A 27,278-nucleotide genomic window follows, 5' to 3' on the forward strand; every position below is an offset into this window, starting at 1 on the left:
TTACTACACATCAAGGTCAAAACTCATCTGAAAATTTGGCATATCTGTTTCCAAAGGAAATTTGAGTCTGCAATAATAACTTACAATCCACACTCCATCAAACGCCAGATGATCATGAAATTTAGCAACCTGATCTATCCACCACTCAGTGCATACTGGATTGGTGTAATCGGGAAAGACTGCCGGTCCTGGATATCCCTAGGACACAAAGAGGAAGGCAGCGGCAATCAGCTTGGTTGAAGGTTTTTCATTTTTACAGACAATGATTTCTTCTATTCGGAGCCTCATATTGCTTGTCATTTTAGAAATAAAATGTGTGACTCCCCCAACAGAAACCAAACAATAAAATGCATGCAAGGAACAAGAGGAAGAAACAAGAAAAGGAAAAGCGACTGAGTAAATCGATGAAAAGCCACCATAAGTCCTTTTCTGCGCAAAAAGAAAATTTGAAAAGTACAATTTCATTACGTCAGGCCAGTTGGGAGACAAACTGTTTAAAATACTAGAAAGTCGGCCGGGTGCGGTGGCTCAAGCCTGTAATCCCAGCACTTTGGGAGGCCGAGACGGGCGGATCATGAGGTCAGGAGATCGAGACCATCCTGGCTAATACGGTGAAACCCCGTCTCTACTAAAAAATACAAAAAACTAGCCGGGCGACGAGGCGGGCGCCTGTAGTCCCAGCTACTCGGGAGGCTGAGGCAGGAGAATGGCGTGAACCCGGGAGGCGGAGCTTGCAGTGAGCTGAGAGCCGGCCACTGCACTCCAGCCTGGGCGGCAGAGCAAGACTCCGTCTCAAAAAAAAAAAAAAAAAAAAAAAAATACTAGAAAGTCTATAGAATATTTTTCAAGAGAATGAGCTTTTTCCAGGTGTTCTTTTTTTTTTTTTTTTTTTTTTTTTTTTGAGACGGAGTCTCGCTCTGTCGCCCAGGCTGGAGTGCAGTGGCCGGATCTCAGCTCACTGCAAGCTCCGCCTCCCGGGTTCAAGCGATTCTCCTGCCTCAGCCTCCCAAGTAGCTGGGACTACAGGCACCCGCCAACTCGCCCGGCTAGTTTTTTGTATTTTTTAGTAGAGACGGGGTTTCGCCGTGTTAGCCAGGATGGTCTCGATCTCCTGACCTCGCGATCCACCCGTCTCGGCCTCCCAAAGTGCTGGGATTACAGGCTTGAGCCACCGCGCCCGGCCTTTCCAGGTGTTCTTAATTAAAGGTCACATAAAGTCTACTTTGAATAATTATGATTATAAATAACGTGTTGATATTTTTGGCGTACAAACACTGTTTTATAAATGGTTGAATGAGGTTTGCACTTCTTACTGAGGTCACTTTTTTAATTCTACCTCCCTTTTCTGTCTATGCCTATCAAACAATAGCTTTAAAGATTTTCCACAACAAAGATATAACCATAGCCAAATTTTTGAAAATTTGGAATTAAAAGGACACCAGTTTTTGTGAAAAAATTTTGTTCATTTTCCCCATACACTTATAGATTGTAATTTAGGAACAACTTTACACTCTGGGAACATAATGAATACATATTTTAAAATGTGGATAATTCTCAAAGCTCAAGATGGGAGCTTGAAGTACCCACAGGAAATGGACTGAGCTCCTGGCTCTTCGTCTTAGGTGATGGGCACCAACTAACCATTAGATGTAACTTTGCCCCCCAGGAAACAGGTGGTGTCACAAAACAGTCACCTACAGCAACATTCAACCTAGAGCAGGCCAGCAAATTTGATTCAACCAAGTGCATTTAAAACAAACCACTGGCCAGGCACGGTGGCTCACGCCTGTAACCCCAACACTTTGGGAGGCCGAGGCGGGTGGATCATGAGGTCAGAAGTTCAAGACCAGTCTGGCCAAGATGGTGAAATTCTGTCTCTACTAAAAACACAAAAATCAGCCAGGCACAGGGGCAGGCACCTGTAATTCCAGCTACCTGGGAGGCTAAGGCAGGAGAATCGCTTGAACCTGGGAGGCAGAGGTTGCAGTGAGCTGAGATCGTGCCACTGTACTCCAGCCTGGGCGACAGAGCAATACTCCATCTCAAAAAAAAAAAAAAGAAAACAAAACAAAAAACACACACCACTGTGCACCTCCACTACTGCTATCTCTGCCAACATCTTAGATTAAATGATTCACGCCATTTATTGGTCAATGAAGTCAACCATCTAATTCATTCTTTGTAATTATATGCAAATTCTTAATTATATATCACTCAAACACGAGTACTATTGAAATGACTCGTACATGTGGATAAAATTTTAGGTGAGGAAAATAATTTTTATTTGACTATGGACTCTAAATGCAGTATATAAATATGGGCTTATCTAATATTTTAGAAATTAGCTTCTAACGAATCCGTGAAAGCAAAGACTTGTGCAGAAGGAAGAAAACTTTCCTGCTGCTTTATGAAAAGTTAGAATCAACGAAAAAAAAAGTAAATAGAATTAAGCATCGAAAGAGTCAATGAAAGGAACTAAGTAAGCAGAGTTTGGTAAGGGATCATCCATAATCCTGAAAAGACAGTTCTGCAAAATAAACTACTCAGGAGCAACAAGTTCTGCAGTCACCTGAACTCTCTAGATGAAGCACCAATTTGAGTAAATCTTACAGAATCCAATCATCTAGGGCTGACCCCACATATAATTGAAATTGCCTATGTGATTTGATTTAAAGTACTCTCAGAAATTTTGTTGTCCTGAATATAGGCCCCAGCTCAGCCTATTCCAATGCCTGAGTCTGCTACCTTAGAATCTAAACTGTGCTCTATCTATAAGTCTTGTGTAAATTTAAAACATAGGCCGGGCACGGTGGCTCACACCTGTCATCCCAGCACTTTGGGAGGCTGAGGCAGGCGAATCACCCGAGGTCAGGAGTTCAAGATCAACCTGGCCAACATGGAGAAACCCCGTCTCTACTAAAAATACAAAAGTTAGTCGGGCCTGGTGGCATGTGCCTGTAATCTCAGCTACACAGGAGGCCGAGGTAGGAGAATTGCTTGAACCCAGGAGTCGGAGGTTGCAGTGAGTCAAGATCACGCCATTGCACTCCAGCCAGGGTGACAAAAGTGAAACTCCATCTCAAAAAAAAAAAATTAAAATTAAAAAATTAAAAAAATAAAATATATTAGCTGAGATCTGTTCCACATTAATCTATGAGCACTTGCTATATTTTTGTAGTTCAATTTATTGTCTTGGGAAAGAGAAATTTGGAGGTGGGAGGGCTTTAGGAACTGATTTTTCTTCTAATTATATATTGCTTCTCAATTATCTATGGCATTAGAGGATCAAGGCTGGCTTTTTAAATGCTTCAGATTTTTAATCATTCTATTATTATATCCACTGGTTTAAAATAGTAATAAAAGAAACCTCTAAAGCCATGAAAACAGTAACAATATTGTAACTTGCCTTTCACCCATCTTCGTACCAAAAGTACAAACTCCCCAAAACAATCATAATTTACTTTGATTTTCTTAAGAAATTACCTCCCCAACAGCAAAACCATTGTTCCCCAAGATCCACACTCTCTTTAGGCTTCCATTATTATAGGGCTCGTAGTTAGAGTTTTTGGAGATGCCAGGATTCTAATAAAGAAATATGATACAAATATTATTTTTATAAATTGTTTTACACTGTGAAAGAAAAAATAAGGTAACAAGTGTTTGAACATACCATAATAATAACATATTTCTGTCCATTTTCATGTAATTCCTTGACAAAATCTGGGAGACCAGAGTAAGCGACTTCATCAACAGTGAAATCCTTCTTTCCATCCATGTAGTCTATGTCAGAGTATTGGACGTCCTGAAAGAGAGCTCTGGCCAGTCAGAACCTAGGAAACAGTACTGTGCTGATGGAAAGTATTACAGCTCTGGTTCCTAACCATTGAAAATGAAACCACATTTCCTACTGATTCTGGAACTTCCAGGGCTTGGCTACTTCTTAGGAGTAAATAAGCCGTCTTTGAAAGACATGATTGCTGTTTGGTTGCAATTTTACCTCCTTGTCCTGACAGGTGCATGTCATAAGGTATTGGGAGGGACTTAAGAGCAGGAATTGCATCTTGTTCATCTCTGCAACTTGAGAGCTTGGATGCTTGACATAAAACAGATGCTCTTTAAATGATTGTTTGAATGAATTATATTATTAATGTTATAACCATGTACTAACTTAACCCAAGCATCAAGCCAGAATATATCATATGGGGAGAAAATGATCTTTTGCCCTATGAAAGTGCTAGAGTAATGATTAACAAAGATCAATGATGAAAAGATAAAGCCTTACTCAGCTAAACTCTCAAGCACACATTTTTCCTTGTGTTTGCATACCAGCCTATGGGGAGCAGGTGTTATTCTTAGTGAGCAAATTGAAATGTCAGGGAGTTCAGTGACATTTCCCAAAGTACATGCCCTGGGAGGTGGGGTGGCTGATGAGAGCTTTGGGGACAGGCTCTTTGGCTTCAGATGCTCTTTTTTCCCCCAATCTGCCACTTTCCTCAAAGACAAAGGAAGTGTTCTTCTAAGTGTTCCTCAAGTATCATACAGTAGGAGTCTCGACCTTACAGGCCTGAAGAAAAATGTGGCTTGTAGTCTGTTGCCCAAAGTGGCATCAACTATTCTAATACTAGGCAGTCATTTAGGACCCAGGTGTCCTCCACAAACACATACAGGGAAAGAGTCTATTTGTGGAAGAAAATTCTTCCTCGAATTGGATGTTGCAGATAGTAGATATGAGAGAAGTAAAATTAAACACAATCAATTTCCCTTTGACACCAAAACACGTTGAACATCTGTTTTTTTTACAGGAAAAATTGATCTCCCTGCCTGCCCTCATCACTACTCTGAGAGAGGATTGAAGAACCCTGAAGGCAGGCCAAAGCCATTTCCACGTGTTCGGTCTTCCTTCAGATGTTAACATTCTATTCCATTTTTTTCTTTTTTTTTTTTTTTTTTTTTTGAGACAGAGCCTCACTCTGTTACCCAGGCTGGAGTGCAGTGGCACGATCTCAGCTCACTACAACCTCTGCCTCTAGGCTCAAGTGATTCTCCTGCCTCAGCCTGCTTTGTAGCTGGGATTACAGGCATATGCCACCACACCTGGGTAATTTTTTTGTATTTTTAATAGAGACAGGGTGTCACCATGTTGACCAGGCTGGTCTCGAAATCCTGACCTCAAGTGATCAACCCACCTTGGCCTCCCAAAGTGCTGAGATTACAAGTGTGAGCCACCACACTGGGCCAACACTATATTTTTACATCAAAGTTTCAAAATCCCAAAGAGCTACCCCAAATAAGTTGTTTTGATAAATTCATTAGCCACATGTTATGCATCTCCTGGAGAAGATGATCAAATATTACACACTTAATAATTATCTTGACTTACTGGTGGACATGGAACATCATAAATACTGATGCAACTATGAAGCTTCAAAATTAGAGTTTGTCAGATCTGGGAGGAGTATACGAGGTCACCGTGAGAAACTCATTTATAGTAAGTATTATAATCATCATCTCTTGTTACTCATGTCACCTCCAGTGTTGCTTTCTCTAATATCGTAACAGCTAACTTTGATGATGTTCACCTTCTGTGCTAGATGCTTTACATGCACAGTATAAGGCATTCCTTACTACCAGCCCACCAAAGCAAGTCTTACATTCTCATTCTCTAAAGGTGGAAACTAAGACTCAGAGATGTTAATTAAGTAGCGCAACATTGCACAGAGCTAGGAAGAGGTAAAGCCAAAATTCAAAGCCATATCTATCTGACTTCATTAACAATATACTTTTCATGCTCAGATACATAACTTAACATGCAAATTTCTGCCAGCAAGTGTGCCTATCAATCTATTGATTTATCTACATTTTTCCTAACAAATTGAATTTAATGCAAAAAATAAAAATGGGAATTGGTGTCAAATGCATGGTAACAGAAGTTTCAACTTACATATGGTATCTCAGCTAAACGATTTCGGCTTACAACTTCTTTCAATTCATTGATGCCACCATAATCCCTGCGACTAAGCTGGAACCCAAGACTCCAATAGGGAGGCAAGAATGGCCGTCCAACAAGCTGAAAAGATAAGCAAGTAAGTGTGTAGATTTTTAGCATAAACACTGTAGCCCCATGCCTAACACTGGAGGCATTAGCCCCATTTCATTTTCTGTGAAGTTCCCAGAGCCGAAAACATCAGAGCTGAGCGTAATCTGCTAGAATAATCTGTGAAATCCCACAATCACATCCCTCTTTACTAAGTACATAAATGTATTCCCAACATCAGACACTAATAAAATTTGCAGAAAATGTTTCAATAATAGTGTCACCTTGGGGGGAAACCAGTGACATTCATTATTCTATAAGTGTTTTTCTGAGTATTTGTTCACAGTGTGGCAAGGGCTAAGATGGGCACTTGGAATATGGTAGCACCGAACAAACATAGCTCCTGCCCTCACAGAGCTTAGAGGAAATAAATAAATGTCTAATATAATTTCAGATAGTGGTGTGTGCAAAGGGTAAAGGAATAAGAACTGATGAGATTAGGAGTGAAATTACAGACACACGCCACCACGCCCAGCTAATTTTTGTATTTTTTAGTAGAGACAGGGCTCCGCCAGGTTGGCCAGGCTGGTCTTGCCCTCCTGACCTCAAGCGATTTGCATGCATTGGCCTCCCAAAGTGCTGGAATTACAGACGTTAGCCACTGTGTCCAACCTCAAGTTTCTTCCTTTTCTATAATTTGAGTCAAATATGAATAGCTAGCAAAGTTTATTCAGGTAGTTCCTTTTCACTGAATTTTAACTTATTGAATAAATAAGCTTTGCTGATTCGTGGGACACATGAATGGACCATGAGTTACTTGAAAGCAGGATGGTGTCTGACTTATTTTGCATTTCTCAAGCCTTGCAGTGTCCTTTTGAATACACAAAGCACCCAATAAAGGTCATCAAAATAAATAAACAATAGATGAAAGACTATCCCAGCATTTATAATCCATACAGTTTACTAATACCTTTTATTAATTTATAATGAGTATATGAGATAATAGCAGTAAATAAGGACTATCTAAATGCAAAAACATACCTCCAAGTATTGCTGAACCACTTGTTCCGGAGTGTTTCCTAGGAATACATAAAAGTCAAGAATGCCTCCAATCGTGCGATAAGTGATTGCAGGAGCTGGCTGAAGGGTAACCTCTGAAAAAATTGTAATGAGATTTATTAGAATCTTATGGTTGGAAGTAGACTCTTCTCTGCAGTATGAATAGCTGAACCATCTAAAAGAGTCTCAGTCTCATTTTGAAAGGGATGAAAATCACACTGTTCTTTTTATCAGAGGATTGTTGTTGGAGTTTGTCAAAATATTTAATGTGTAAGACACCAATGAAGACTCGAGTTTTTTTTTTTTTTTTTAACAGAAAGAAGAACAAATTTTATTTTAACCTGGCCACATACAAATACAAGCTTCTGGGTTTTGTGAGTGGCTTCACCCAAAAAACCTTTTAAAAATTTTATTAGATGAGTTTGACTACAACTAAATATTTAAAAATAAGTAAAAATGCTTATTAGAGTACTATTAATCCAGAAGCTGGAGGAGGAAGATTTGGAGTGGGGAAAGGGTGGCTGGGCTATGAGAAAGAGCCTACAAAACACAACCTTGTTGCCTACAGGCAGAAAGCACAATTTACATGTTGAAATCTACAGGTATTTTTGGAATGCGTCTATCAGTGGATCCTATTTTCTATGGACTATAAGGGGAAACATTATATCAAAGAAGACCCCTGCAGTGGTTTTCAATGAAAATAAGGTCAAGTATGACCTGGATTTGTAGACAGGTTAACCTACTTTCAGGTTCCAGTTTCAACAAAAGTATTGTAGGTTCAAAATTCTTTCTGTTCAACAGTGATCTCACCATAAAAGTAAGTTTTTATAAAAGCAGAATCCTAAAACATATTCCTGTCTACAGAAGATAAAAAGATGCTTCCTACCCATGGCATTACTGTTCATCAGAAAAACTCCAAAAGAGGAGCCACTGGTGTCTTCAAGGCACAAGAAGAATGTATGAGCTCCATACAGATTAATCATGCCCTGTCAGCAAAACGGAAGAAAAGTAATAGTGTTATGTGTTAAGAAAGTTTTCATTCACCCTAAAATAAATTCAAAAGCCATCTATAACATATACTTGCTCAATACTTCATGTAGTATAACGTTGTATCAAAAAGGTATTGAAATGCTATTATCAACTGGAGAATGAATAACAGAATACGGTATATCTATACAATAGAATTCCATTCAACAATAATAAAATAATCACACACACTACAACATAAATAAACCTTGAAAGTGTTATGCTAAGGGAAAGAAACAGACACAACTGTATATTGTATGATTGCATTGATATGAAATATCTAGAAAAGTCAAATCTATAGGGACAGAAAGTAGGTTAGTATTTGGCTAGGGCCGAAGCAAGCTCTGGAGTTTTAGTCTCAAAGGGCGGAAGGGATCCTACTGCAGTGATGCCAAAGTTATAGAACTGGATAATGACGATGCTTGCAGAACTCAGTATATGTGCGCAAAGTCATTGAATTGCACACTTAAAACAGATGAATTTTATGGCCTATACATTATAACTCAATCAAGTTATTTTATAAACATATTTGCTATGATGTATACCAAAATATTAGCAGAAAGTGATGGTATTATGAGTAATTTTGAAGTTTTTATGCCTAGTTGTATTTTCTAATGTTTCTGTAGTTAACATATAATACTTAAGTGGAAAAAAAGCTTAAAACTAATAAAAAGAGAAAGAAAAAATATTTAAATTTGTGACAAAGCTGTGATGAGCACTGATATAAGAAGAGATAATGTGTGTGTGTGTGTATATATATAACTCTAAGTGCCTTAAGAATAAAAGAAGTTGAGATCAGAATATGGAGAATGTTTTACAAGCTCCCTGTGTGACAGTATCATCATCTTAGCCACAGCATAAGTCAATAATACTGATAATGGTAAATACCAGGAGAGGGGGAAAAAAAAGAATCAACATAATTTGCAAAATTGGGAAGACCAAGAAGCCTCAACTAGATGTAAAATTATAGCCAGGAAAACTAATGGCATCACACTTGGATAGCATACAGACAAAATTTTTAAAATACATTTTGAAGAAAGAAAAAGGCAGGAGAGAAAGGAAAGAAAAAAGAAAGGAAGAAAAACAGGAAGGGTGGAAGGCATTACATCTAATTTGTGATTATACAATTTAGAAATGTCAGCTATAGAAAGCCAAACGTAGTACGATTCATAGTTTTCAATATTTGCCAGGGTCCTTGACCAAACATTTATTACATGGGTTGGCCATTGCTTTTTTGTCTTTGCTCTGCTCTGCAAGGTCACTCCCTCCATTGTATCAGATGCTGGTAGCTAGGCTACAGGTTAATGTGCTACTTGCTCTGTTCATCTCCTGCCAAATATGAATTGCAAAGTGTCAGCTCTCTGTCTCCCTTGCACCATACTTCAGCTTGCGGCTCTTGCACAGATCCAAGAAATATCATCAGCACAATGGAGGCTTCAAGACATGCTCTACAAACCTACATGACTCAAAGCGTTGTCCATGGAACAATACCTCCTCAAATCCTTTGTTATCAGTCAGCCACAAGACAAGCACAAAAACCAAAAGTCAAAGGTTAGAAATTCTTTCACAGCAATTGAAAAGGGTAATATTTTATGTCTGTTCAACTGAAAATTTAGGCTTTTTTGGTATGTCTTTGGATTTTTTATTTCATTTTTTCAGTAATATATTTTAATTGTATTTTACAAAAGTATTGCCCATGCTGGATTTTTTTTTTTTTTTTTTAAAGAAACTAGTCCTTCACTCCAGATAAGCTGAGAGACACTAATCTAGAGCAGGTCCTTCTCCCACTTTAATATGAATGTGAGTCACCAGGGGATCTTGTAAAAATGCAGATTTGGATCCAGTGGGTCTGGGCTATGGCCTGAGATTCTGCATTTCTAACAACCTCCCAGGTGATGCCAACGCTGATATCTCTGAAACATGCGTTCACCAGCAAACACCTAGAACAGTATGAAAGCTGTCAAGAGACATTTTTAGTCCACTGAGTTCTACTGAGCATGGCTCCTACTGAAGCCCTCCTTTCCTCAGTTATTAAACCAAGATATAGTAATTTGGCAGAAGTATACTAGGTTCTAATATAATCATGAAATTATATTTCCCATTAAAAGTGAAATTTGTTTAAAAAAATGCTACATTTCAAATTTGCTAGCAAATTTCTAATTTATTTTTTTATTTCTAATATTGCTATATTCCTGAATTTATAGGTCTCAAGAACAAATATTCCTTAACACTAACACATCTAAAATGAGCGAAGTAAGATAGATGTATTCCCGCAGGCTACTTTTAGGAAAGGAAGGAGGGTATCCCTTACTGTAGGCGATACTGAGGAGGAAAGGCATCACCTTGGTGGGGGTGGCATCCCGGGTGAAGATGGGCCAGGTCTTCCAGGTCATGTTGTGGCGGTACTGCTGGTGCACATGTTCTCCCAGCCCATACACATTGGCACTGGGCAGTCGGAAAGACAGTTGCAGGTACTGCTGGGCAAACTGGAGGGGCCCGATGCTCGTGTCCAACCTGGGCCATGGGGTAAGTAGAGCAAGCATCACCAAAAAAACACTCTTTCCTCTGCTAGGAAGCTATCTTTCCTTTCCATATACACTTAGACCTCTGTTGTTTCAGGTGTTAATCAATTTTCACACTACCTTTGAAGGCCTTTCTAGGGCACCTCTGGTTCTTTGATTCTAGAGGAAGACAGCATTAGTGGCAGGATGCCAGGAGCTCAGGTTGGACAATTGGGGAAAGAGAGCAGAATTGACTTCATATTTAATGTGCATCTGCTGCATTCCAGGCACCACCACTCTGGGTGTTTTATAACAACGTCTCATTACCCCTAGCAAAAGTGGATATTTTGAGTCCCTTTTTTTGGTCAAGGAAACTGATACTGTTGAGGAGAGGTATTTTGCCTGATATATAACACAGTTGACTTGCCGGTACCAGTATGTGAATACTGGTTTTACTGACACTAATACTTCTATTTACTCCAGTACAGTTTGTGAATTAAGCTCAAACTGTTGGTCGGTCACTGCTTGATAGCAAAATTCACAGTAAATAATAATTTAAAATGATAGACAATGAAGTTTGAATTCCAGTATGATAATAATTTAAAACAATAAAATCCCCTATTTTACAACATATGTAAGCCAGAAGTATATTTCTGTGTATATATAAATATATTATATTATACAAATAGATAAATATATGAAATATACTATATATTTAAATATATAAATATATATTATTGAATTTTATATAAATATTTAGATAAATAAAAATATATTATGCAAAATGCAAAATATATATTTATATTCAATATATTGATGTATATTAACATATATTAAATATTTATATTAAATATAAATTAATGTTTACTAAATATAATAAATATATTACTATAAATTAATGTTTATTAAATACATTAAATATTTACATTAAACATAAATTAATGTGTATTAAATATATAAAACATTTATATTTAATATAAACATAAATATGGTAAATATATTCAGTGTATAAATATGACATATTTGTATATTAAATACATATGTTATATATTATATTTAAAATATATTAATTTATATATTTATATATGATTTAAATATATCTATATATTATATATAATTATATAATCTAGCAAGCATTTTAGTATTACATTTTAGTATTCTGTTTTACGAGCATGATAGGCTAACATTGTTATTTTACAGCAAACTCTTTGACATTTTTCTGATATTCAAAAGTTTTCTCTAGTTGTACTTAAATATTTAACTGCCCACCCACAGTAAATCAGAATGAGTAATATCAGAACTGTGTGTTCAAAGATGCACCAAGAGGGTTGAAAAGCTCACAAGACTCTTCTGTTGCTTGTCCTCATTATTTTGATGCTGAAAGGTTTATCAGTAACTTCCACGTAATAGCTCAAATTGGAGGCATCAGCAGTCCCATCAACCAGCCTAATATTTTCATGGGAAACTTCATAGCGTATGTTATTAAAGTCAGTGATCTGTCAAAAGAAAACCAGAAGGGACAACTGCAGATAAGACCACTTCCTTGTAGACAGAGCTATAAAAGACCTTCCATCTCAAATAGCACCCCATGAGAATAGCTTCTAATTCTTGACATTGTGGCTCCTGATTTGTGAAATCACCCAATTACGTGTGCCCCATCAAATAAAAATTAGCCCACCCATCCCATCCAGAGATTCCTGCAGAGAGGAAGAGAAGTACCTTCTGCTTCCACACTTCAAGCCCAATGTGGGCATACTGCTTTCTTCAGAAATGTATTTAGCAGTCACTCCCAAACCAACCTTAAAATGAAACCGATTGGATGTCTGATATTCAGCTGTGAAAAGGGTGGTGGCGACATCATTTCCAAACAGAGATGGGGATGGCAACCTTTTCAACTGGGCGGTGAATCCTATGGGTAGCAAGATATGTGGAGAGAAAGAGAAGGAGACTAACTTTTAGGGGTTTTTTGTTTGTTTGTTTTTATTTTGAGAAGGAGTCTTGCCCTGTAGCCCAGGCTGGAGTGTAAGGTGTGATCTTGGCTCACTGCTACGTCCACCTCCCAGGTTCAAACGATTCTCCTGCCTCTGCCTCCCGAGTAGCTGGAATTATAGTCACCCGCCACCACGCTCAGCTAATTTTTGTATTTTTAGTAGAGACGGGGTTTCATCACATTGATGGGCTGGTCTTGAACTCCTGACCTCATGATCCACCTGTGTCGGCCTCTCAAAGTGCTTGGATTACAGGCGTGAGCCACCGTGCCTGCCTGACTTTTACCTTTTATTTTGCAGTTGATGTATCTGGGCCATAAGGAGTTGTTCCCAGGCACAACATCAGGGCAGTGCTCACCTGTGCTTGTACTTGTATGGCCATTGCTGGCTTCATAGCCCCAGTTACGGGGGAAGAAGCACCTAGGGACACTGGCATCCTCCACAGGTGACCAGCAGCACTTATATTGCCATCTGCAGATATCCTGTAACAATGACACAGAGTTAGCAGTATATAAACTGAGGAGAGGAAAGTACCTGTCTATTTATTTATAATCCATTTTATTCCAAGGAGAATTTAAGATAGGTTATAATTACATTCACTAATTTATTTGTTCTTTATTTATTCAGGCATCTATTCACCTGTCCAATATGTATTTATTATCTACCAGACAAGGAAATGATAATACAGATAAATAAGACAGAGCTTGTGCCCTCAGCAAACTTACTGTCTAGTGGCAAATCCATACAATTAGGAAAGCAATTACATACAGTATGATGATATGAGGTCTCCACCAAATGTGTCCAGGAGCTGAGGGAACACACAGTCACTGTACCCAGCCTAGTAGGCTTGGAGTGGGGTAGGGAGACCTTCCAGGTAAGTGAAAGGTAAGTCCCGTCATGAAGCACCAGGGGAGGTTAGACAGAGGAACAGTATTCCCAGTGGAGAAGGCAGCAATGCATGACAGACTCAGAAAAACCACACATTTCTTGTGCTGAAAACATTGAGTATGAGAATGAAGCTGGAAATCACATAGTATTTTTATCAGGAGTGGGCTGGAAGCCAGACCAAGAAGTTTGGACTTTCCCATGAGAAAGAGTCATGCAAATGGCTAACAACACAGCAAAAAAAAAGAAATGCATTTCCAAAAAGTAAGCAAAGGGAAGCGAAGAACATTAGAGATGATTAAAATAAAACTAGGACAGACAGCAACATAGAAATTCACAATGTCTCTACTATGTCCAAGGCAAAAACAAATCACATGTGGTTCTTTCTCAGAGTGGCTTGATTATAAATATTTTTTGGTGTTATTTAGCAAGATTTATTTTGTAAAGGTCTTATAATTTTCACATTAATTTACATAAAATTATTTTGTTATGATAAATAAAACAAATGGCAACAGAGACCAATGTGTTAGAATAAACATAGGCATTCACCTTCCTCACCTAACTAAACTTACATGAAATGATAGAAATGATTTTAAGAAAAAAATTACAAATCTGTTTATAACACAGCAAAATAAAATGCAATGTGGCAAGTCAGAAATCCAATTACAATTGAATTTCTTTTTTTTTTTGAGACAGAGTTTCATTCTTGTTGCCCAGTCTGGAGTGCAATGGTGCAGTCTCGGCTCACTGCAATCTTTACCTCCTGAGTTCAAGTGATTCTACTGCCTCAGTCTCACAAGTAGCTGGGATTACAGGCTCCCACCACCACACCTGGCTAAGTTTTGTATTTTTAGTGGAGACAGGGTTTCACCGTGTTGGCCAGGCTAGTCTTGAATTCCTGACCTCAGGTGATCCACCCACCTCAGCCTCCCAAAATGCTGGGATTACCGACGTGAGCCATCATGCCTGGCCTACAGTTGAATTTCAATTACAATGACAACTACAATTGAAGTTCAATTACAATTCAAGGTGAGATTTAGGTGGGGACACGGAGTCAAACCATGTCATTCTGCACCTGACCCCTCTCAGATCTCATGTCCTCACATTTCAAAACATAATCATGCCCTTCCAATAGTCCCTTAAAGTTTTAACTCACTCCAGCATTAATCCAAAAATACAAGTACAAAGTCTTATCTGAGACAAGGTAAGTCTCTTTAGCCTATGAGCCTGTACAATCAGAAGCAATCAGTTTCTTCCTAAATACAATGGGGTACAGGCATTGTGTAAATATACCCATTCCAAATGGAGAAATTGGTCAAAATGAAGGGGTTACAGGCCCCATGCAAGTCTGAAATCCAATGAGGCAGTCAAAACCTAAAGCTCTGAAATAATCTCCTTTGACTCCATGTCTCACATCTAGGTCATGCTGATGTGAGAGGTGGGCTCCCACAGCCTTGAGCAGCTCTGTATCTGTGGCTCTGCAGGTACAGCCACCTTCCTGGCTGCTTTCATGAGCTGGCATTGAGTGTCTGCGGCTTTTACAGGCACACAGTGCAAGCTGTCAGTGGATCTACCATTCTGGGGGTTGGAGGCCAGTGGCCCTCTTCTCACAACTTCACTAGGCTGCACCTAGTGTGGGACTCTGACCCCACATTTCCCTTTCACACTGCCCTAGCAGAGGATCTCCATAAGGATTCCACCCATGCAGAAAACTTGTGCCTAGACATCCAGGCATTTCCACACATCCTCTGAAATCTAGGTAGAAGTTCCTATACCTCGATTCTTGACTTCTGTGCACCCACAGGCTCAACACCATGTAGAAGCAGCCAAGACTTGGGGCTTACACACTCTGAAGCTAGAGCCCAAGCTGTACCTTGGCCCCTTTTAGCCATGGCTGGAGCTGCTGGAACACAGAACACCAAGTCTCTAGGCTGCACACAGCAGGGGGATCCTGGGACCAGCCCATGAAACCATTTTTCCCTCCTGGGCCTCCATGTCTGTGATGGGAGGAGCTGCTGTGAAGACCTCTGACATGCCCTGGAGACATTTCCCCATTGTCTTGGCAATTAATATTTGGCTCCTTGTTACTTATGCAAATTTCTGTAGCTGGCTTGAATTTCTCCTCAGAAAACAGGCTTTTCTTTTCTATTGCATCATCAGGCTGCAAATTTTCTGAACTTTTATGCTCTGCTTTCCTTTTAAATATAAGTTCCAATTCCAAACCATATCATTGTGAATACATAAGCTGAATGCCTTTAATAGCACCCAAGTTACCTCTTAAACACTTTGCTGCTTAGAAATTCCTTCTGCCAGATACCCTAAATCATCTCTCTCAAGTTCAAAGTTCCACAGATCTCTAGGGCAGAGGTGAAATGCCACGAGTCTCTTTGATAAAACATAGCAAGAATCACCTTTATTCTAGTTCCCAATAAGTTCCTCATCGCCATCTGAGACAAGCAGCATTTGGTCAAAGTCATTCAACAAGTCTCAAGGAAGTTCCAAACTTTCCCACATCTTCCTGTCCTCTTCTGAGCCCTTCAAACTGTTCCAACCTCAGCCTGTTACCCAATTTCAAAGTCACGTCCACATTTTCAGGTATCTTTACAGCAACACCCCACTACCTGGTACCAATTTACTGTATTAGTCAGTTCTCATGCTGCTAATAAAGACATTCCCAAGACTGTGTAATTTATAAAGGAAAGACATTTAATGGACTCACAGTTCCAAATGACTGGGGAGGCCTCACAATCATGGTGGAAGATGAAGGAAGTACAATGGGATGTCTTACATGGTGGCAGGCAAGAAAGCTTGTGCAGGGGAACTCCCCTTTATAAAACCATCAGATTTCATGAGCCTTATTCGCTACCATAAGAACAGTATGGGGGAAACCGCCCCATGATTCAATTATCTCCACCTGGCCCATCCTTGACATATTGGGAGTATTAAAATTCAAGGTAAGATTTGGGTGGGGACACAGAGTCAAACCATATCATTTCCATTTAAAAAAAAAACAATGAGGAATGTGTAATGTTAAGATTTAAAACAACAAGATTTAAAGCTCCTTAATATTTGAACTGAATTACAAAAGAAAACAATGAAAGAGAAGTGTTATGAAAAAAACTTTAAAAATCAAATTTCAATTATCCCAGAAAATAATATAAAAAAAAAAAGAAATGGAAAATATGAAAGAAAGAGTAGGTGAAGTGACAGACTCAGACAGCAGCACTCAACTAAGAACACTCCAGAAGGAGAAAGGAGAAGACAGATGAGGGAAAGAAAAGCAAATCAAATATCATGGATCATGAACAACTCAATGTACAACCCAAGACACTAGAGAGGTACGAAATAAACCCACAAAAAGTGTGTCAGATAATAAAAACAAAAGCAGTAATTATAAACTAGAATGCTCTGGTAACAAACTGAAAAAGGGCAGTCCAAATAAACAAGTAAACAAAAATATATAGGCCCATTTCACTTAAAAACATAGATGTGCAAAATATCAATAAAATATTAGCAATTTGAATTCATTCATATATTAAAAGAATTAATACACAATATATGAATAGGTCTTATTAAGCAAAAGTTAGAATGGTTCCAAATTAAGAAATATTTTAATGTAATTCACAACACTGACAAAATCATACGGTAAACTCAATGGAAGCAATCTATTTTAAAAATATAATGTAGTAAATTTAAATGCCTTAAATTTAAAAAGCAAGTTGGAAAACTATATAGTATAACCAAATTTTTGTTAAAACAAATATATAGATGCAAAAGCTTATAAAGATCAAGAGAAGGATATACACTAAGCTATTGATTTGATTCTGGGTGGTTCTGGGGGGGTAATTTGGAGATAGGAAGCATTAATACTTTCTCATTTTATTCTCTACATAACTATAATGTCTGAATCTTTCCTGTTAAAGGATTGTATTCAGTGTAGATTGTGACACCAAAAATGAGAATATATCACAACACTACTCATTCGAAAAAGGCATAGTGCTGACAAGTATTTTAGATGCTAACATCTGATGTCATTTTCCTGAAAAGCCACAATGTAAATATAACTTAAGTCAGTGCTTCACACTTATTATAAACGAAGTAATTACATTATAACCATACAATCTTTGTAAATGTACTTATTAATTCTCCATAGATCTAATTGACATTCCTGTCTCATTCTCTCTCTTCAGATAATAAAAAGGGCTGGAAGGGATCAGTGAAGAAAGAATTTGGGGGTCTGGATGGCCTGTGGATAGTTGATTTTCCTAAGGCAGACATTCAGTACCTCTGCTCCCTCTGAAACTGGGGTCAGTGTAATTTAATGGGGACAGTTCCATTGTCATAAATTGTTTCAAAGTCCACAGACCTCTATAAAAAGCAATAAACATTTAGGTAAGTGGTCTGCCCTAACACCCCTACTTCAGTTTTCAACCATTACCAATATCCCAGACACCAAAGGTCAAACCCCAGAGGCAATTACTACTCAATCTTTCAGTCCCCGCATCTCTTCCACATGGATTTAGAATGGAGACAGGGAGACTTGTGAGTCTCCACTATAGTCCAGGCATGAGTTACAGTAACACAGACTCTAATGAACTGATGCCTGGGATATAGCAGTTGATTCACAACAAATCTCCCTGTCTCTATTCTTTCTGTCACACCAAACTTGAGTATTCTCCAGTTATCCTCCAAATAGATGTTATGTCATTTTTCTTTTTTTTTTTTTTTTTTTTGAGACGGAGTCTTGCTCTGCCACCCAGGCTGGAGTGCAGTGGCCGGATCTCAGCTCACTGCAAGCTCCGCCTCCCGGGTTCACGCCATTCTCCTGTCTCAGCCTCCCGAGTAGCTGGGACTACAGGCGCCCGCTTCATCGCCCGGCTAGTTTTTTGTATTTTTTAGTAGAGACGGGGTTTCACCGTATTAGCCAGGATGGTCTCGATCTCCTGACCTCATGATCCGCCCGTCTCGGCCTCCCAAAGTGCTGGGATTACAGGCTTGAGCAACCGCGCCCGGCCATGTCATTTTTCATTAGACATTGTTAATTAATATAATTTAAAAATTAACAATTAACTTGGAAATTGTTTAGTACAACTTTCATTTGATGCAGGGATTTCTTCAATAGAGTCTCTGATAGATGCTTAAAATCTAAATGATATGTAACCAACTTCTTCCAAAACCAGGAAATTCCATTTCTATAATTGGTATTTTATTGCAATGTTATTTATTAGGTTTAGTTAAAATCAGTCTCCAGAAAGTTCCATTTTCTAAAACCTACTATAGCTGCATGTTGCCTTTCAGATAAACTGTCTCAAACTATATTGACAATTTAGAAAGAAAAGAGAATCTTGTAACCTATGAGTTAAAAGACGTGGAAGAAAATGGAATGCACATGGGAAAAAACTTCCAACTGCTATTATTTGCAGGTAACATTATCATATCAGAAAAAAACAAGAGTCTACAAACTAGGACAATTAATAGGTAAATTTAAGATTTCTGATTACAACATCAGTATTCAAAACTCAATTTTAAATCTATATATCAACAACAGAGAAACAGAAAATTAAAATTTAAGAATAAGACTTGAATAGAATCACATAGAAAAAAAGTAGCAAAAATATGTGCAAAAGTTCTCTATCAAAAATTTTGAAACTAAAATCTCAGTACATAGAAAGATATATACCATGTTTAGGAATTGAAATATTCACCCTTGTAAAGATGGTAATTTTCCCAAATTTAACCTATAAATTTTATGTAATCACAATAAAATTTCTAGTAAATTTTGTGAGAAAACTGGCAGGCTGGTATGAGAGACACTAAAATTAAAATGTATTCAGAAACCTAAAGGGCAAAGAATAAGCTAGGCAATCTTGAGGAAAAGTAAGAATGATTTGGAGGACTTCTACAACCATACATTAAGACCTATCATAAAGCAATAGTGATTAAGGCAGTACAGTATTGGCAAAAGAACAAACTAATAACTCAACCAAATGCATTCCAGAAGCAGATCCATACCTATAAAGACATAATTTACAGTAAAGTTGCCACTAAAATGCAGAGGGAAAAAGATGGTCAGTTCAATAAGTGGTGATGGATCGATTAAAAATTCAAGAAAAAAAATGTTTCTAAGCAGGTGCAGTGGCTCGCAGCACTTTGGGAGGCTGAGGTGGGCGAATCACAATGTCGGGAGTTCGAGACCAGCCTTACCAAAATGGTGAAACACCATCTCTACTAAAAATACAAAAAATTAGCTGGACATGATGACGGGTGCTTGTAATCCCAGCTACTCAGGAAGCTGAGGTGGGAGAATCACTTGAACCTGGGAGTAGAGGTTGCAGTGAGCCGAGATCGCGCCACTGTGCTCCAGCCTGTAGACAGCAAGACTCCATCTCACACACACACACAAAAAAAGTGTCTGGACTCTTTCCTGATACCATATACAAAAATCAGTACTATATTCATAAAAGATCTAAATTTGAAAGATAAAACAATAATGCTTTTAAGGGAAAGATAGTAATGTATTCTTCTGACCTGGGAGTAGGCAAGAATTACTAAATAGAATATGAAATGAATCAACCACTGAAAAAGTGATAAAGTGAACTATTTTAAAATTATGAACTATTTGTCATCAACAGTCGCCATTAAGAGAGTTAAAAGACAAATAATAGACTAAGATATATGTCTAACAAATGATTTGTATCCAGAATACATAAATAACTACTACAAAGCAAGAAAAAAGATGAACAGTTTAGTAGAAAAAAAGGCAAAAAATTAAAAATACATTTCATAAATATGATTACCAACTAGCCGATAAGCATTTCTAAAGATATTTAACCTTGTTAGTCAAGAGAAACGTGAAAATTAAAACCATAGAATAGTTAAATTGAAAAAGGAGGAAACACCAAGTGTTGATTAGGATGTAGAGCAAATGAACTCCTATATACTACTAAAAGAAATGCAAATTGATACAAATACTTTGAAAAATGATGTTGCAGTGTCAGTTAAAGTTAAACAGGCACATATCCTATAGACTGGAGGTTCCATCCTTAGGTATAGAGCCAATAAAAATTCTTCCAACTGTTCACCCAAAGATACCCAATAATTTGATGTAAATTTTTTTGAGTCGTGCTGTTCATAGCAGCACGACTCAAAAAAAAATCTCTAGATGAAAACTCACAAATGACTATCAAGAATAGGGTGGACACAGCAAAAAAAAAAAAAAAAAAAAAAAAAAAAAAAAACCATATATATATATATATACACCTAATAATAGGCTAAATCTCATAAAATTAATTTTAATTTTGAGGTCAGGCGTGGTGGCTCACCCCCATAATTCTAGCACTTTGGGAGGCCAAAGAGGGTGGATCACAAAGTCAAGAGACCATTCTGGCCAATAAGGTGAAACCCCATCTCTACTAAAAATACAAAAATTAGCTGGGCATGGTGGTGCATGCCTGCAGTCCCAGCTACTCAGAAGGCTGAGGCAGGAGAATCGCTTGAACCGGGGAGGTAGAGGTTGCAGTGAGCCGAGATCGCACCAGTGCACTCCAGTCTGGCAACAGAGCGAGATTCCGTCCAAAAAAGAAAAAAAAAGAAGACATATTTAATAGAACTTGAAGTTTACAAATTTGAAAATATGGATGAAGTGGACACCATCTTACTATATGCCAAGGGAAGAATGGTTAAACTATGGCATACTCATATAATGGAATATCACTCAATGATACAAGGAATTATCTAATATTTGCAATAATAAAGATGAATCTCAAAAATGTGCTGAATGAAAGAGGCTTTCCACTACACTATATGATTCCATTCATATGAAGTTCTGCAACAAGCAAAACTAAACTAAGGTGGAGATAAATCATCAGTGATTACCTGTTAAGGGGTACAAGTCAGAATAACTATTGGGAAATGTCGTAAGATAACTTTCTGTAGTGATGGTAACATTCTGTATCTTTGGGTATAGAATGGTTTGGCTTACACATGTATTGTCGTTTGCCATAATTCAACAAATGTGCGCCAAAGAATCGTGCAAAATGTATTAATAAAAACTCTTTGTATGTGCGTTGTATATAAGTGTAATATCTGAAGATAAATAACTATAATCAGACTTTGGACTGTAGCTAATAATATACATGGTGAGAAATTTATGAAAAAGTGAACTGGTTTCTAGAACTTACTTTCAAATGCATAGAAATCAGATAGTTTAACAGATGAATGAAGTGTGGGATAAGTGACAAATATGAGAAAGCAAAGTAAAATACTAATGGTGAAATTTAAGTGGTAGGTAATGGGTATTATTGTAAACTTATTTCAGTCTTCCCATATGTTTGAAAAGTTCAATACAAAATTGTTGGAAAAAATCCATTTTCCATTTCTTTTAAAAAAAAGTTAAAGTAAGAATATAAAGGTGGTTGCTAATATATATCAACAAAATAATTCTCTTAAGCCAGTAGCTAACTTTGTGCTTGATACTTTGACCACGAATTTCCATTAAAGTCAAGCATAAAATAAGGGTTGCCAACCATCATCACTTTAATTATATTATTCTGGAAGAAATAGACAATACAATTAGACATATGAATGTATAAGATAATATTAATACAAAGAAAAATTATCCTTATTTTCCTATAATGTAATTCTATACTTAATATCCAGAGAAGAGACTACAAAAACATTTTTATAAACAATAGGAGATTTAACTTGATCAATTATATAATAAATAGAAAGAAATATACTGTATAAACATAATATAAAGTAAAAATAATACATATAAAGTAATAGCAAGAAAAGAAGCATTATAATAAAAGAAGCACAACTTACAAAATATAATGGATTATATTTACAATAGAAACCAAGGATGTGAAATACCTAGGGAAAACATCATAATTCATATGCAACAAAACATATAAGAGAAACACAAAACTCAGTTAAGAAATATATGTATACATGGGCCGGGCGCGGTGGCTCACACCTGTAAGCCCAGCATTTTGGGTGGCCAAGGCAGGTGGATCGCCTGTGGTCAGGAGTTCGAGGCCAGCCTGGCCAAAACAGTGAAATCCTGTTTCTATTAAAAATACAAAAATTAGCTGGGTGTGGTGGTAGGCGCCCATAATCCCAGCTACTCAGGAGGCTGAGGCACAAGAATTGCTTGAACCTGGGAGGCAGAGGTTGCAGTGAGCCAAGATCCGCGCCACTGCACTCCAGCCTGGCGACAAAGTGAGACTCTGTCTCAAAAAAAAGAAAGGAAAGAATTATATGTATATATGAAAAGAACTGAAATGGAGATACTTTCTAAGTTTTTATAACAAGAAGATTCAAATCTATCAAAATGTCAATATTGTTTGAAATTTAACTGAAATTCAATACTGTCCTAATTAATATCTCAAGAAGATATTTAATTTAGAATATGGGGCAAATAAATACAATTTAAATATATAAATACATACAACCTTTATGAAAAAGTCCCAAGCCACAACTAATCAGCGTTCAAGTAGCTGATATTTTATGGAAGCTACTCAGGGAGAACACCTGTGTTCTTTAGTACATATTCACTGGGACCTCTATTGCCAGCAACATAATTCCAGAGGGCTCTTGTTCTAGCAAGTGGCCTGAGTTCTGTAAGTGACTCAACCAGTGACTCAGGTAAATGCTAATCTATTTTCTATCACTATGGATTTCTCTATTTGCATGTGCTTAATGGCCTCTATTCTCAAAGAATACATAGTCTAGCCCACAAACTTTTAACCTTTCTACCACAATCCTTGGAATCACACCTAAGGTACTTTTAGTAGCACCTGTAATCGCCCTCCACTTTGGACTTTATAATCCACAGGTTAACATTCTTGTTAGCTTTTCCTGCTCTTCCTTTTTCTCAACGCTGCTTCCCTCACGATCTTAATATTGTTATTTTAATAAGGTAAGAAAGAAAGAACTCTAAACAAATCAGAGGCCCAGAAGCCATGCCACCCCCGCCCTTTCCCCACTTCGCATATTCATCTCTTTTCAATAACACCCCGTAGGCCACCAAAAGGGACCTTATTTCTCTGACCTCGGTCACCTCCTGGTCAGGTATGCAGTTTATCCTTTCCGAGTGGGGAATATCTGGGCACTCTGGAGTAAATGAAGTATCTGCATAGGAATTAAAGGATAAAGTTGAAAATGTGTAGTGTAATCACAGCTCCAGGAAGGAAGCCAGCAAAGTTACAGACTTTCAGTCAATTCTCCACACAACAGATCACCAGTAGCTGGTATCTACATTTGTATACAATGTTTAACACTTCTCCAAGCTGGTATCTATATTTGCATGTGATGTTTAACACTTCTCCAAGGTTAAACACGTTTATTTCTACTTTGTTTGCTTTTTATACAGATACAATTTATATACCATAAAATTCATCCTCTTAAAGTATATGTCAATTGTTTTTAGTTATGAAGTTGTACAACCTATGACCACTATCGAATTCCAGAACAATTTCATCACCCCAAAAATAAATGGCATACACATTAGCAGTTATTTTCTATTCCCATGTTCTCCCAGTTCCTCCCAGTCCCTGGTAAACACTCATCTATTTTCTATCACTATGGATTTGCCTATTCTGAACATTTCCTATAAAAAGATTCTAAAATTTGTGGCCTTTTGTGCCTGGCTCCTTTCACTTGGCCTACGGTTTTGCAGGTTAATCCATGTTGTAGTATGTATCAGTGCTTCATTGCTTTTAATGGCTGAATCACATTTTTTGTGCGTGGATATACCACATTTTGTTTATCCATCGGTTCATGTACATTTGGGTTGTTTCTATTTTTTGAGCATTATACATAATTCTGCCGTGAGCATTCAAAAGTTTTTCTGTGAACTATGTTTTCAGGTCTCTTGGTTATATATCTAGAAGTGGAATTGTTAGGTCATGTGGTCAACTCTATCTTTAGCTTTCCGAGGAACTGACAAAGTTTTCCAAAGTCACCACACCATTTTGCATTCCCATTAGCCACGTAGAACAATTCCAGTTTCTCTGTAACCTCAGCAACACTTGTTTTTATCTGTTTTTAATTATAGTCATCCTAGTGGGTGTGAAAGCGATATGTTATTGTTTTGACTTGCGCTTCCCAAATAACCGATGATGTTGAATATACTTCCATGGGTTTAGTGGCCATTTATAGATTTCCTTAGGATAAATGTCTATTTAAATGTTTTACTCATTTAGAAACCTTTTTTAAAAAAATTTGGACTTGTAGTATTTCTTTATACATCCTAAGAGAATATATTCTCTTATATTCCAATGTATTATGTTAGAATGTATAAAGAAATATATTTGCAGCCGGGCGCGGTGGCTCAAGCCTGTAATCCCAGCACTTTGGAAGGCCGAGACGGGCGGATCACGAGGTCAGGAGATGGAGACCATCCTGGCTAACCCGGTGAAACTCCGTCTCTACTAAAAAATACAAAAAACTAGCCGGGCGAGGTGGCGGGCGCCTGTAGTCCCAGCTACTCGGGAGTTGGGAGGCTGAGGCAGGAGAATGGCGTGAACCCAGGAGGCGGAGCTTGCAGTGAGCTGAGATCCGGCCACTGCACTCCAGCCTGGGCGACAGAGCAAGACTCCGTCTCAATAAAAAAGAAATATATTTGCAAATGATGTATCTGATAAGGGCCTAACATCAGATATGTCATCTGCAGATATGTTCCCTGAATCTGTGGATTGTTGTTCACATTCTTGATAGTTTTCTTCAAAGTGTGCTTCAAAGCACGAAGTTTTTTTCAATTTTGATGAAGTCCAATTTGCCTATTTTTTTCTTTGGTTGCTGTGCTTTGGGTATCATCTAAGAAGCTGTTGTCTAATCCAAGGTCACAGACATTTTTATTTATGCTTTCTTCGAGTTTTATAGTTTTGGCTCTTATATTTAGGTTTTTGATAAATTTTGAGTTAATGTTTATATATGCTGTCAGGTAGGGATCCAACATTATTTTTGTTGTTGTTGTTACCAGGGAAGACCTGATTAAATAGCTGGGAAAGTCTTTTTTTATTTACTGTTTTTTCTTTAGTCTCTTATATATAGGCACAGCTGCTTAAGACACCAGATGACTCAGGCTACATATCAGGAAAATATTATTGGCCTCATTGGAAACAAACACCTTCACTCAACATTAGCTATTCTTACTTTAGCCTTTATCAACTTTGTGGAATCTTCTACCCATAACAACAGCAGAAGTAGGGCTGGCTCATGGACTCCATGAACCATCTGAAATCCATAATTTCATCAGAATTTGGAGGAAACAGTTACTGTGGGCAGTAGCAGGTGCCCTTTAATGCTTTTGTTTTAATTCAAAACAAAGCCCCCAAATATATTCACTATCACTCTCTTTATGGCTCTACGTGTTTGTGTATATATGTATATATTTCAATAAAAATTTGTCTTAGAACTGGATTCCTGCAATATGCAACAACATGGATGAACCTTGAGGACATTATGCAAAGTGAATTAAGCCAGTCACAAAAGGACAAATACTCTGGGATTCCACTTAAATAAATTATCTAAAATAGTCAAACTCATAGAGGCAAAGAAGAGAATGGTGGTTGTCAGGAGTTAGGAGAAACAGGGATTGCAGAGTTGCTAATCCCCATGTATAACATTTCAGTTATGCAAGATGAATAAGTTCCAGAAATCTGATGCACAACATCATTTCAATAGATAACAATACTGTCTTATACACTTAAAAATCCAGTAAGAGGGTAGATGTTATGTTAACTGTTCTTACCACAATAAAAACAAATTGATTTTAAAGCCCCCCTTTCAACCCATGGAAATATATCTTCAAAAAAGAAAAAAGAACCCAGAGAAAAGTTCAGTATGAAAGACAGTTAAAAGCATAACTACTCTGCATAAATCAGAATGTGGTTTAGGGTGAATGCAAGTGTGAAGATCTAGTTTTATATCAAATAAAAGAAACCAATTGTTCATATACACTGGATAGCAATCTTGTGAGACTTGTAATCTAAAAAATGTTTTAGAGGGGAGAAGTAGGGATAAGCTCAAAATGGCTTATATCAATGGTTTTCAGATCATCTTTCAAAGTTATAAATAGTCCCTAGAAAGTGTCTTCATGTTTACTGTGGAGAGAGATGAAAAGAGATGGAGCAGGTAGGGTTCTACTATCAGGACAGCTTCTTTTCACTGTAGGCTCAATTCACATCTGTAAAGTGAGTTTGTCAAGCAGAACAAAGCCCAAATTCAGCTTTAACTGAAAATATATTTTTTAATTATATACATTTTATTATTTAGAGTACAATATGTGCATGAAAGAGAAGGCATTCTGTTTGATGCTTCCGGGTGTCTGAGAGAGAGAGCGAGAGAGACAGACAGATAGAACAGTTTCAAAGGCACCTGTGAAGAAACTATAGCTATGTATGTTGGTATAACCAAGCCAACTTAATGTAACCTCCCTGTAACCTTAGTTTCCTTTTCCATAATATAATGGGACTGGAGGCACTGTTACCTTAACAGTCCTTTCTCATTGAAGGCAGTATGACTTCACGACTCTGGGTTGAAGGGCAGGCATCTGGTGAGCCTAATTTTGCATCTTGTTAAAATTGCACCAAATGGGGCTTGGGAGACCCTAAATATCACTACCATTCAGGGTTTTGAGTGCAGAAAAAGAACACTTATCTTTTGGAGTTTAACTTAAAATAATTGGGGATGTGAATTTTGAATACCGCAATGTAGTGGCATATTGAAAAGTAAAAGAATAAAATAATCTCTTTGGCATTTAGAGGGGACTTCCTTTACCCA

The 27,278-nt window shown here is 37.6% G+C and overlaps 1 protein-coding gene across 1 annotated transcript in view; it reads right to left on the bottom strand.

Annotated features, from left to right (window-relative positions):
* MGAM2 (maltase-glucoamylase 2 (putative)) overlaps positions 1-27,278 on the bottom strand; it is a 108,333-nt gene that overhangs the window by 75,804 nt on the left and 5,251 nt on the right. The window contains exons 3-13 of the mRNA XM_030933398.1: positions 23,545-23,624; positions 12,967-13,090; positions 12,420-12,529; positions 11,962-12,116; positions 10,462-10,633; positions 7,980-8,079; positions 7,076-7,188; positions 5,942-6,067; positions 3,671-3,802; positions 3,484-3,582; positions 85-198 (exon numbers count right to left, since the gene is read on the bottom strand). Of these exons, the coding sequence (XP_030789258.1) occupies positions 85-198; positions 3,484-3,582; positions 3,671-3,802; positions 5,942-6,067; positions 7,076-7,188; positions 7,980-8,079; positions 10,462-10,633; positions 11,962-12,116; positions 12,420-12,529; positions 12,967-13,090; positions 23,545-23,624 (1,325 nt within the window). The remainder of the gene's footprint in view (positions 1-84; positions 199-3,483; positions 3,583-3,670; positions 3,803-5,941; positions 6,068-7,075; positions 7,189-7,979; positions 8,080-10,461; positions 10,634-11,961; positions 12,117-12,419; positions 12,530-12,966; positions 13,091-23,544; positions 23,625-27,278) is intronic.

The sequence above is a fragment of the Rhinopithecus roxellana genome, chromosome 6 (assembly GCF_007565055.1).
Source record: "Rhinopithecus roxellana isolate Shanxi Qingling chromosome 6, ASM756505v1, whole genome shotgun sequence".
Classification (NCBI taxonomy): Eukaryota; Metazoa; Chordata; class Mammalia; order Primates; family Cercopithecidae; genus Rhinopithecus; species Rhinopithecus roxellana.